The sequence below is a fragment of the Rhipicephalus microplus genome, chromosome X (genome assembly GCF_043290135.1).
Source record: "Rhipicephalus microplus isolate Deutch F79 chromosome X, USDA_Rmic, whole genome shotgun sequence".
NCBI lineage: Eukaryota > Metazoa > Arthropoda > Arachnida > Ixodida > Ixodidae > Rhipicephalus > Rhipicephalus microplus.
Window position 1 is genome coordinate 296,935,426 of NC_134710.1, and position 11,347 is coordinate 296,946,772.

Here is an 11,347-nt window from a genome sequence, read left to right on the forward strand (position 1 = left end):
GCTTGAAGATTGTTTCCTTATCCACTTGCTCTTAGAGCGCCAGAAATATTGATTGTGTGCATTCGAGTGTTCCCTTTAACACTAGACCGAACTGTACATTGAGCTGGGAAGACATGGAAATGCTATCTAGTTTCAGCTGGCCAATTGATAAGAAAGAACATGCTACATGGCCATATTAAAACAGCATGCAGGTCACAATTAAAGAGAGCATCTACAAGCACTGCTGCTGCCTATTGATTTTTGTGCCATGTTCAACCTTTCCCTTTGTGCACATCTCAGCAGCAGTGAATGTAGTGCTTCTTAGTTTGCCTAAATGAAATGTTTTTATAGTTATTGTAAGTCTTACTGAATGATGCCGGCTACTCAAAGGTGTAGAACCTGCTGTTGTGACATATGCTACTGTGGCATATGGTGTCTAAACCACACTCTTCATTTCCGCTTCCTCTTTCTTCGTTAGATTCTGGTAATCTTGCTGAATGCTGCCCAACTCTTGTATGGCTAAAGACCTATTAAGAATAATTTCTGGCATTTTGTACACATTTTTTTATTTTATATACATTTATTCGGCATAGATATTCCCATTCTATCGGCAGTGCATTGATTCAAGTAACATGAGCATTTGGGCAAGTTGGTGATCGATGGTCAAGAAAGTTTCAACAGCTTGAAGAAACGTGAAATGGGTGAAAGGGGAGCTGACTCCCTTTTCATGTCAGGTCCTTTTTCATCTATTCGTCTTTTTCGGTGCTGTTGGAATTTTCTTGACATTTATTCAAGGTGCATTTCACTAAGCGCACTTATTCAAATTGGTGCACCTTATTGGCAAGTCATTGGGCAAGTAAACTAAAGCAATCATTTTCTTCTGTAGTCAGCCTAGTAAGGAGCAGCAGAGCAACTGCAGTTATTCCATGTAGAAGTAGCAGGGCAGGTGCAGTTATTCCAACACAGGGTTCGTGAGCCATAAAAGGTGGCCCACGCACCCTCTGTTGTTAATAATCTGCGACGGCTGCAAAGACTGGGCTGGCTTATGTGGCTGGTCACTTTGTGTGTATGGTCTTCATGCACCTAATGCGGCAGCTTGCGTTATCTAACAGTAACAGCAGTGCGCCTCATCCAAGCCAGTGGTCATGTTCATTTAGTGAGATATTTTTGTGTTTGTCAGTGCATGTGTGGCAACATGCCCATTAAATTGATTAAAAAAGAAATGTTCACTACGATGTATTGAGGCTGATGAGACCACAAGCCTTACCTTGTGGTCTCACCTTGTGTCATTGTCTCATGCATTGCTATTGCTATCACTGTTTTAGACTTGTGGGCATTAAACTTAACATTTTTTAATTCTCTTTAAGTTTTTGTTTAACGATCAATGTCTTGACCGATTCTGTCAATATAGCACTATGGTTAAAGTATCCTAATATTTACCGCTATTTCTGTAAGCCTTGAAGACAGTAATTTTACTGCTTCTCCTGCCATAGGTGACCTGACGCTCCCCTTGCCTAGCGTCGTAGTTGCAGAGCATGCTGACAAGGTCATTCAGGCTCGTTGGCACCCGAGTGACTTCTCCTTTGTCAGCACCAGCGCTGACAAGACGGCCGTCCTTTGGGCCCTGCCAGTCAACTGAAGTGCTCCCTCACCCCACTACAAAAGCACCCTCCATGGGGTGTGGGTGCTCAGACTCTAGGCTCTGTGATAAACCTCCTTAACCCTGTCTCTGCCACCCCTCCCCCTCCCTCTCTCTTTTCAGTTTGTTTTCACCAATTTTAGATTATGTTCATCCCGCAATAACTTCAGCTTTCTGGCCCGCGCATGTGTTTATTTAGAAGCCCAGTTCACCCTTGAATTTTCGTTAACTTGTCTTGCAGGTTGCGCACTGCTAGCATTATGACCAAACCAAATGGTGTGTTTTTTTGCAACTGTGGGGACATGCAAAATTATCTTTGCTTTATCACTGACATTCACACTTGTGTGTGTGTAGACTTGTGATTAAATGTTCATTTAATTTATAGCTCATTCCTTGAGCCTGTCCATCTATAAGAGCAGTTGTGTTTGTTCTGCTTTTTAATGTGTTGTGAACTTCTTTTTTTACCAAATTTAACAGATTTGTTTTATAATTGCTTAATGAATTCTATGAAAATTTATAAAGAGGTTCTTTAATTATGCTGAGTAATTACGTAATATGCATATATGTTTACCATGAACAGTAACTATCAGCTAGAGAATGAGCTGCAAACATTGACTCATGTACAATAATTTCAAATGATTCTTGTATAACATTTAAAAAGTTGCATGGTTGAATGGTATTTAGGTTACATAAAGGTGCAGAAGACTTAGAATAAACGATATTTGCCAAAAACGAAATATCATGCTGTTACATAAGCATTCGAGCCTTCGGCATTTTCCTCAAACAGGTCCTAAACCACCAATTGTACTACATGAAAAAAAAAAATTCTGTCGGAATAGCTCAGCCAAATCTTGCAGTCATGCTTGGTAAGGAGAGTTTGCAAGCGGGGCTCAAAGTTGCCACTTTCTAAATCGTCCTCTTTTTGGCAGAGGCCCATGCTCACTCTCATCGTAGCTGCGTGCAGCTGCCGTATGGTGTCATACAGTGCATTGTTGCTATTAACCGAAAGCTGACTTAAATAATATATGGCGTACAGATGAGATTCACGTCTTGGTACTGGGTGCCACTATGTGCCAGTCCCATACTCGACAGTCTGTAAAAATTACACAATAGCAGCACTAGCGCATACCAGAATGACACCGAGGGAGGTCAAGTCGCATTTCATGGCATGCACTGGAGGTTATGGCATATGTTGAGTAGATTCTGGCCCATTTTTCATTCCCTCCCCTCCTTGTGTATCTTCCAGCGTGCTCATTGGAACGAAAGAAGAGGGAAAGTGCTTAAAGAAATACTGAATAAATATTTAAAAAACTGACAAAACTTCGAAATTCTGCTTGGAAGATGTCACTGTTCCGATAAACTGAGTTTATTTCCCGTATTTTTGAACAGTTAATTGTATTTTTGATGAATTGTGAGCCCGCGGCGGCTGCTCGCGTGCGCGAGCAGTAACGTCAAACTCACCGAGGCGCATGCGGGATGCACGTGTTCTTGTTCTTCTCTTCCTTTTCTCCAGCTGTCTTTTCACTCTACTCTTTTCCTTCCACAATGGCGCTGTCACTTTGCCCCAGTCAGAAGCATTGTTCGCTGCTGTTGCTGTTTATACCAGTTATAGGGAAAGATGAGTGCGTCGAGAGACGTGGGCAATGGCTGGCATTGTTGGCTTCCCAATTTCCCGTGAATTTGACGTCACCCAACGTCGCATGCTCTAGTTCACGGCGCTGCCGCTCGACGCGACAGTTTGTGAAAATCGCATTAAATTCATTATTTTCCTGTAGTTTCTGCTTCGAATGAAGGTTGTCTCTATCAATTTCAGGATCCAATCTATTGATTTGGCTGAAAATATTGGCAGCAAAATTTTTGTTCCGTATCCCTTCAAAGCGTGTGACAAATCTCTGTCCTGTAACTCTGCTTGTTCTTAATGAATTGAAAACAATTTTCAGCACTCGATTCATAAAGCAATAAACTCCCAATGCTGAGCCCATTAAATGATTATTTGAAAAAGGGGTGCAGGACCATTTTATACACTGTCTTTTGTAAGTAATACATGAGCTTGAGTAACTGTAATGTAGTTGTAAGGTATAGAACGGGCACCTAACGATATGATGGTGTAGCAGCTTGAAAAGAATCAGACTGAAAAGAGAAAATAACTGCAAGTGAATGCCAGGCAAAAGATGGTACTCAACCTGTCGTGAATGAAGGCTGCTATGTGTGTGTCATTGCTTATTAATTTAGAACAACATGTACCAACAAAGCATAGGCTGCCTTTATTCATCTGGCAACAACAGTGTGCTGCCGCGTCTTCATTCAGTTGGCAGGCCAAAGAATTTATCAACTACTGCACAGAGGCATACTTTCAGTGTAAGGAGTGAGGTAAGGAGACGTGTAGGCTGCTCTAGTACTACCTTAACTCGGGAGAGCACCAAGGAACTGTAAGGTCATGGGTTCGAGTCCCAACGGTGGCAGCCGCATTTTCTGTGGAGGAAAAAAATGCTGGAGGCCCATGTGCCTGTATTTAGACACATGTCAGAGAACCCCAGTTGGTTAAAACTTCCAGAGCCCTTCATTATGGGGCTCTCTCATAATCATACTGGGGTTTTGGGACACAGAACTCCTACAATTTCATTAGAGCACCAAGGAAGGCCTCTGCGAGTGCACTTCCTTGAAGAGTATCCTAGAACACGTAATAAGGCAATTTCAAGGAGCTAAAGCCCTCCTACTGAAGTAAGAAGTGTTGCGGAATGCGGCCCTTATTGCTCTTGTGAACAGGCCAATGAAATTAGCTAGTAAAACATAACTGAATGTGCTAGTAGTCACAAATATTAGCGGGGCCTTGTAACATTTATTGAGCATATCAGTAAGACAACACTTCTGACTTGTAGTCAAAGATCCTGGGAACATCTGGGCCAAATAATATTGCACTGCGTGCGTCAGGCTATTTGCAGTTTCATGTCGAAGATGGCTGAATATCGTTTTTTTTTTTTGGTCAAATCTGTGGGGTCATTTTTCATAACTGAGAAAGGTGTTGCAGGTCTTCCTAACGATAGCTTTCATCTACATAATTGAGAAACTATTTTGAACAATTTTTTGGATGCCTAGCTGAAAATATTTTGCATCAAGCAAGCTTATTGTTATGTGAATATGCAACATATTCCTGAATGCTGATTTCATTGACTTTGTTTTATTGCTTAGTGGGAACTGGGCCCAGTGTGCATACAGTGGTCACTTATTGAAATATTATTTTCGTTTAGCACTACTTTGGCTGCTGTTCTAAAACTTAGTGCGTTGTGCATTTTAAAGTTAAGTGCTTATAGGTATCGCCAGAAAAGCGATGATTACGCAGAAAGAACTTGCCGGAGACTTCACTGAACATGGCACTTCAATTGACTCTTATGACGTAGGCAGCCATGACGCCATTTTTCGTTACTCTTGCTTTCCCAAAACTACCTTTTCTAAATTTTTTATGCGAGGTCATTTTTTTTCTGGTGAACAGCGCCATGTCGCTTTTTGGCCAGAAAGCACTACTGTTGCCATGCATACCGGCATCTCAGAATTTCATGATCTTTCAGCACTGTGTTATCTCACCTGGTGTTGTCGCTGCTCTGTGTTGTTGCTTGCCTGATTAAAGCTGCATGTTTGCAAACTGGTGAGCTTTTTTGCACGTACACCTACCATTCTCAGTAGGCAGAGTAAATTGAAGGGCTAGAAGCTGCTAATGGTCAGCCTACACCCATGTGTGGCACGTTGAAAAGGTTTCACTGTGTGCATTTTCTCAGCTATGTATGTTCTTTTTCATTTGTTTCCTTTGTATCTTTTTACCATACCCAGTGCTGCATGAAGTCATGATGACAATTCCTGTAGTTGTCGTAGCTGCTCCCATTTAGAGCATAGCCGCCAGGATAAGTTGAGCCAGCATTGTTGTACGCCATAATGAAGACCTTCATTGGTACATACATAAAACCAAAGAATGAAAGAAGAGTTATATTCACTTGCAAGGAAACGAAGGATAACTCACTACTGCTGATACTACGGCCTGCTGTTACATGTTCGTGCCTCTTGGTCTGTCGTTTTAATGTTTGTCAAAGGTGTGGCATGTATAAGATACACCTGTGTCTATCCTGCCACAGAATTGATTTGAAGGTATTTTAGGGTACTGATGTTTTCATTTCTGCCATCTTGCAAGGATAGAAATAGGGTTGGAACATTTGCGTTTCGGTCTAGTCTGTAGCTGCATCCACAATCCTTTCCGTTTTTTGTTGTTGCCTTAAACGAAACAGTGTTTCAAGAGTGCCTTGTGACGCAGCTCTGGGGCTGCCACTTTGGCGCTTTTTGTGAGAGCTTTTACTGTTGAAAAAGAAAGCCTGCATGTCTCTGTTCAGTAGTGTTAGTGGAAAATATTCAGTGTTATCAGCAGGTGGCTCCACTTCAGTTTTTTTTTTTTCACACTGATAGCAAGTTTAATTTGAGAATAATCACTGTGTGTGCAACCTAGCAAATAAATGTACATAATTTAAAATTTTAAAAGGGGTCACTTCTCTGCAGGAGTAATACCTTGGCCATCCATACTTCGTTTTCATATTGTGGTATGCCACAGATTTATTTCTTTCCTGAAGGGGTTGAGAACAAACTTTTGTGCAATAATGTCTGTCAGTTTTGTACGCTTTTGTCTGCTTTGACTTTTTAGCCATGTTAATGTGAATGCAGCGTGTAAGGATTACTAGGCTTATGTGAGTATTCCTTTTGCCTGTGTTACATAGGTGGCAGAGGTATAATATATGCTTTTAAGCCAAAACGAAAGGGCATAAATGGCTTTTCAATGTTGCCCAAGTACCACACAGATTTATCATTGTCTAACATTTCTAACCCCCCCCCCCTCCTTTTTTTTCTACCTACCTTCGTGACAGAGATGAGGGCTCTGTGAGTGAGCACTGTGCATTTACCCAACATGGAAGGGTCACAATGTCTATAAACGCTTGAACTTATGTAAAACGGAGGTCCTCCGGTGGGAGGCGTGCTGCACAATTATAATCAGACAGGCTTCAGTGTGCGTAATGGCTGAAGTGCCACAAAAGCTACAGCAACCACGGCTTGAGAGAATGCTTTTTGCATGAAGGTGCCATGAATTACTATCATTCTAGAGCTGATATAAAAACCTCATTTCTTGTTGCTGGCCACTGTGTGTGTCATGCATATGTAGTGCAGTGAAATTTTCACTCTTTTCAGGGTTTTTAAAAAGTTTGTTATCAGAGTAGTAAAAAGGAGTACGTATAGCTGGGAATCTCTCCTTTAGTGTTTTTAGCATACACTATAAGGTAGTGAAGTTTTTATTTTTTATCTGTTAATGCTTCTTTTTACTTTAGATCCTAGATAATGTCTTTATTTAATGCTTGTTGCGCGGTATCTACTCAAATTTTGTGGAAACACTTCTACTTATGCCATCAAGCTCGAAAATTTTGGCATAATGCTTCAAAATACCACTAAAAATGACATGCGAATATGTAAGTGCTTCGTTGATCAGAGTTGTTTCTTTTTGTACGTGAGCTTGTTGTGTAGGGAGGAAGGGTTTGTGCAGATTTCATTTAAGCTTATTTAAAGAGATGTAATGTACACAGCTTTAAAAACCACTAGAGCACTGCGTGGGATTCCCTTCTTGTCTATTATGAAGGAATAAGTTTTTTTGCAAAGAGCATGGCGACTTACGTTGAAGTGTGTCTTGTAGTAAAACCGCTTACCTATATACGGAGACACAGTGTTTCGCACGTTCAGGCCAGTTTCAACAGATCTGCTGCACATGGCACAGCAATTTGTCTTTTATTGTACATATACTTTATTGCGCTTTTTGCATGTCGACATAATTCAGTTGTACAAATATTTTGCCTACCACCTGTGGAGTTGTCCTTGAGATACATCGGCAGCGTGTATAGCTTGTAATAAACACTGGCATAATAAACGTTGCTTTTTTTAGCTGCCTCGAAACCTATGTGAGAGGTACATTTGTGTTGGCTTTCTTGTACAACAAGCTCTCAAGACACTGAAATCTCTTAGGTGGCATTGCTGTTGAATTGGAACACATGCTGTCCGATTGGTTTTGTGCTGCAATTTGGCACCTCTGTTCATATCTCAGTAAATGGCACATTGTCTTTTTGGGTGCCAGTAGCAATTCTCTGCACTGGTAGGTTTTGACACGAGAGAGAGGAAGTTACATTTTATGTTAGTATGTGTGATGCAGCACACATTTGTAATATGCCTGTTGTATTGTCACATTGCATTTTGCATGTTTTATTAGGTATAGTAGAAAAATGGCATTTTTTTCTGTTTTTTTATGGCTAGAAGTCTTTATCTGGCAGATTTTGGCAGGAAAAATGCAACTGTTATATAAAAAACATATTTAAATCAACCTAAATTGCCAAACATTTTAGACTAGAAAGTATTGTTTTATGTGCAAGTGAAGCGAGCATAAGAGATAAGTGCTTTTGTAAAACTTGACCCTTTTGTGATGGCGAAAAAAAAATGGTTCTTGGGTTGTCCAAGAAATTTTTTTCCTGCTATAGCAACTGGTATATAGCGGAAAAATTGGTAAAAAAAACTCATCCAGACAAAGAAAAGTGTAATAAAAAGCAAAAAGAAATTGAAAAAACATTAATGCCACTCTGCACAGTGTACACGCAAAACAAAATTGAAATACGTGTTTTGAATACTGGGGCCCTTATTGAATACTACTGCAAATATAAGATGTGCAAGTACAAAAGTTATTTACACACATCTAAAAATATAAGCACTAGTTTCTATCATGCCATCATGCAAAAAAGCTTCCCGACAAGGTCTCTTAGCCAAAGGTTGGCTGCACATATTTTGCTGAAAACATTTTTCTTTTCTTTTTCTGCAAATCTTCCCTGTCTTCGTAGCCTAATTTGCAGTTCAGATAGCATAGTCTGTAGTCCCGATATCTTTCAGTTTTTTGTTGTTTCTGTGGGGCACCCTGAGGTGCCTTCTTGTGTGTACGTTGGTCACTGTACCCCGTTCCCGAATCTGCTAAAACCCTTAATTTGTATTCCTATTTGACCACACATTCTCTTTATGTGCTGCCGAATACCAGAGTGACCTTTAGGTTTTACCAGTTTTCTTACCCACGGGAATGTTCCAGTGCGATTGAAAGTATAGCGCGGATACAGTGGAGGAGACGCGGTGAAGCTTCTCGCGGGATGCGATTGTCGACTTCTCCGGATCAGAGGTGCTCAAAAAGGCACTCAACGCCTTGAACCTTCGGCGTGACATTACCGACGGTGAAAGAGGACCTGAAAATACGTGTCGTCGACTCCAATAGCAATGCAGACATGGCTCTTGGACGAGTACGGGGTGTGTGTACACCAGAAGTCCGACGTACTTGCGCATCTCCTCCTCGGTGACCTCTCTCCAGGATTCTTCGATTCCTCTAACTGTGCATTGGCTTTTCGAAAATATGCGTCCACGCACTCTTCTTTGTAGAATCGCATATTTCTCTGACAAGTTCTGCGGTGAAACACAACACGAAGAAGTGGCCGCGCGGTACTCCAAAGCTGTGGATTGAAGTCCACTCCACACAGTCTTCACGCAGGGAACTCCACTCTATCTGAAGCCGGCGTCAAACGCTCCGGCCTGAACGAAGTTGACATCTTGCAGATATGAGCTGTCACCTCTAGGAGGGTGGGGGAGGGGAGTGATTCTTAAACGAAAAAGAGATAAAATTGAGCCTGTAACTGCCTCTCAGGGGCAGGACACCTAAAGAGTAGCTTATGAGTGATGGAAGTAAGGAGGGATTAAAAGGATAGGATTAAAAGGTATAGAGAGAGGAGCAGGAAGAGAGAGACAGGCGCAGGGACAGCCACATACGAAAGTAAGGAGAAGGTAAGAAAGATGGACACGGTTGCAGAAGTCCGAGGACGGGGCACCACTCCGCGAGAGCTCTTGTCGGCATCAGGAGATGGCGTAGGGCAAGCCAGTCGGCCAGAGCTGCGCTGTCGTCGGAGATCGCAGGGGCAGAACCGGTCGGCACAAATTCAGCGAGCGCACTGGATACGTTTACACACACTATGGTTTACACCAACGCGTGGCAGCAATCAAACGGCTCGAGGGGCCAGCGATATTTCACCAGCAAATACCTGCTGATGTTGCGGTGTGGTTTAACGCTCTATCGCCGTCCATGCGGAAGTCTGACGAATCTAACTCGTCTGTGCTGCTACCATCATCCAGTAATTTCCCGCTCGAATTCATCGGAATCCGTCAAAATTCGCCATTTTTGTGGAGCACCTGCGAGCGTCATCGACGCCATAACCGAAACCTCGAGCGCTCACTTCTCCGACTGAGAAGGACGTTTAAATATCTCTCCATGGTGAAAAAAAAATTTCAAAAGCTAAACTGATTAACTACTTTCTCTTTTACTCCTATGATAGAGTTAACTGTATTTTATAGGTGGGCAAGCATAAGTGCAACTCACTCAAAAAAATGTATCTTGGGTTTTTGACTCGCTTGGACTCGGACTTGCCAAACTTTTTCCAAGCTGGACTCGCTCAGACTCATACTCACTGAAATTTACTTCATCCGAACTCACTCAGACTCAAACTCACTAAAACATTACTGAATCACTCAGACTAAGATTTGTGGCTCGATCAGAGTCCAAGTTTGAGTGAGTCTACTCGTGAGTCCGTAAGTCTCAGATGAGCTTTTTTGATCGAAATTTCAATGCTTTTTAACACCAATATCTCATGCAATCGGTGCTTTTCTTGGCGAAATTTTGATGTAGTACCTTCGAATACGAGTTATGAGTTCTTGCAAACCAGCGAAAACATTTCTTTCCCTTGAAAGAGATTATAAAGATATATTTATCTAGAACTTCCCCGAAGAGGTAATAATGGGGCAAAAGGGTGGGGACACCCCGCGTAACTCTCGCCTCTGATCAATAAACACTGAAATGGCGTATGGGATGTACCGTTTTTTAATACTCAGGAGTAGATGTGAGCATAAGCATGAATCCAGATAAGGCTTATAGTAATGCTGAAGATGAGAGGATACCAATGTACACAAACACTCGTAAAAGCGCCAAAATGCACACTTGAAGTCGTCGATAACGTACTATCGATAGGAATAGGTGCGGCCACAAAAGTGTGAGGCCTCGTCAGCCCCGGTAAATCAGTGCTTACGGTGCATGCTCGGCTGCTGACCCGAAGGTCGCGGGTTCGATCCTGGCTGTGGCGGTTGCAAAGTGAATTTCGGCGGAGGCGAAATGAAAGAGGCTTGTGTATACTGTGCGATGTCGGCGCATGTTGAAAAACTCTACGGCGCGCTTCATAATTATAATGCACGTGGTTTTGGCTCGTAACACCCCAAACCATAAAAAGTGTATTTCACTGTTGGTTTTGTAACATATACAGTAACTCTGTAACATATACAGAGTTACTGTATATGTTACGTTTGGTATAGCTTATACAGTAACTCTAGGTAAGACGACACGGTGGTGGCACCTACCCGTAGCCTTGCGTTCTACACCTTATCACCTCCGAGATGGGGGCTCAGGACGCACATGCTTGGTTTTTCAAGATAACTGCCAGTTAGCGCTAATGTCTCACGTGTGACGTGCCTCGATGCGCTCGTTCGTCTCCGCTGCACGCATTGAGGGACTCTAACGCAGCGCCTCCAGAGTACCATTCACCAATTTTTTTGCTCAGGACATCAAATAAACGTTTTGTTCACTCTCTT

At 42.1% G+C, this 11,347-nt stretch overlaps 1 protein-coding gene across 1 annotated transcript in view; it reads left to right on the forward strand.

The window, feature by feature from the left end:
* The window catches only part of LOC119161377 (WD repeat-containing protein 47), a 170,738-nt gene extending 163,147 nt beyond the window's left edge, over window positions 1–7,591 (forward strand). The window contains exon 11 of the mRNA XM_075879415.1: window positions 1,473–7,591. Coding sequence (XP_075735530.1) covers window positions 1,473–1,618 — 146 coding nt within the window. The 3' untranslated portion in view covers window positions 1,619–7,591. The remainder of the gene's footprint in view (window positions 1–1,472) is intronic.
* The last annotated feature ends 3,756 nt before the right edge of the window (window positions 7,592–11,347 follow it).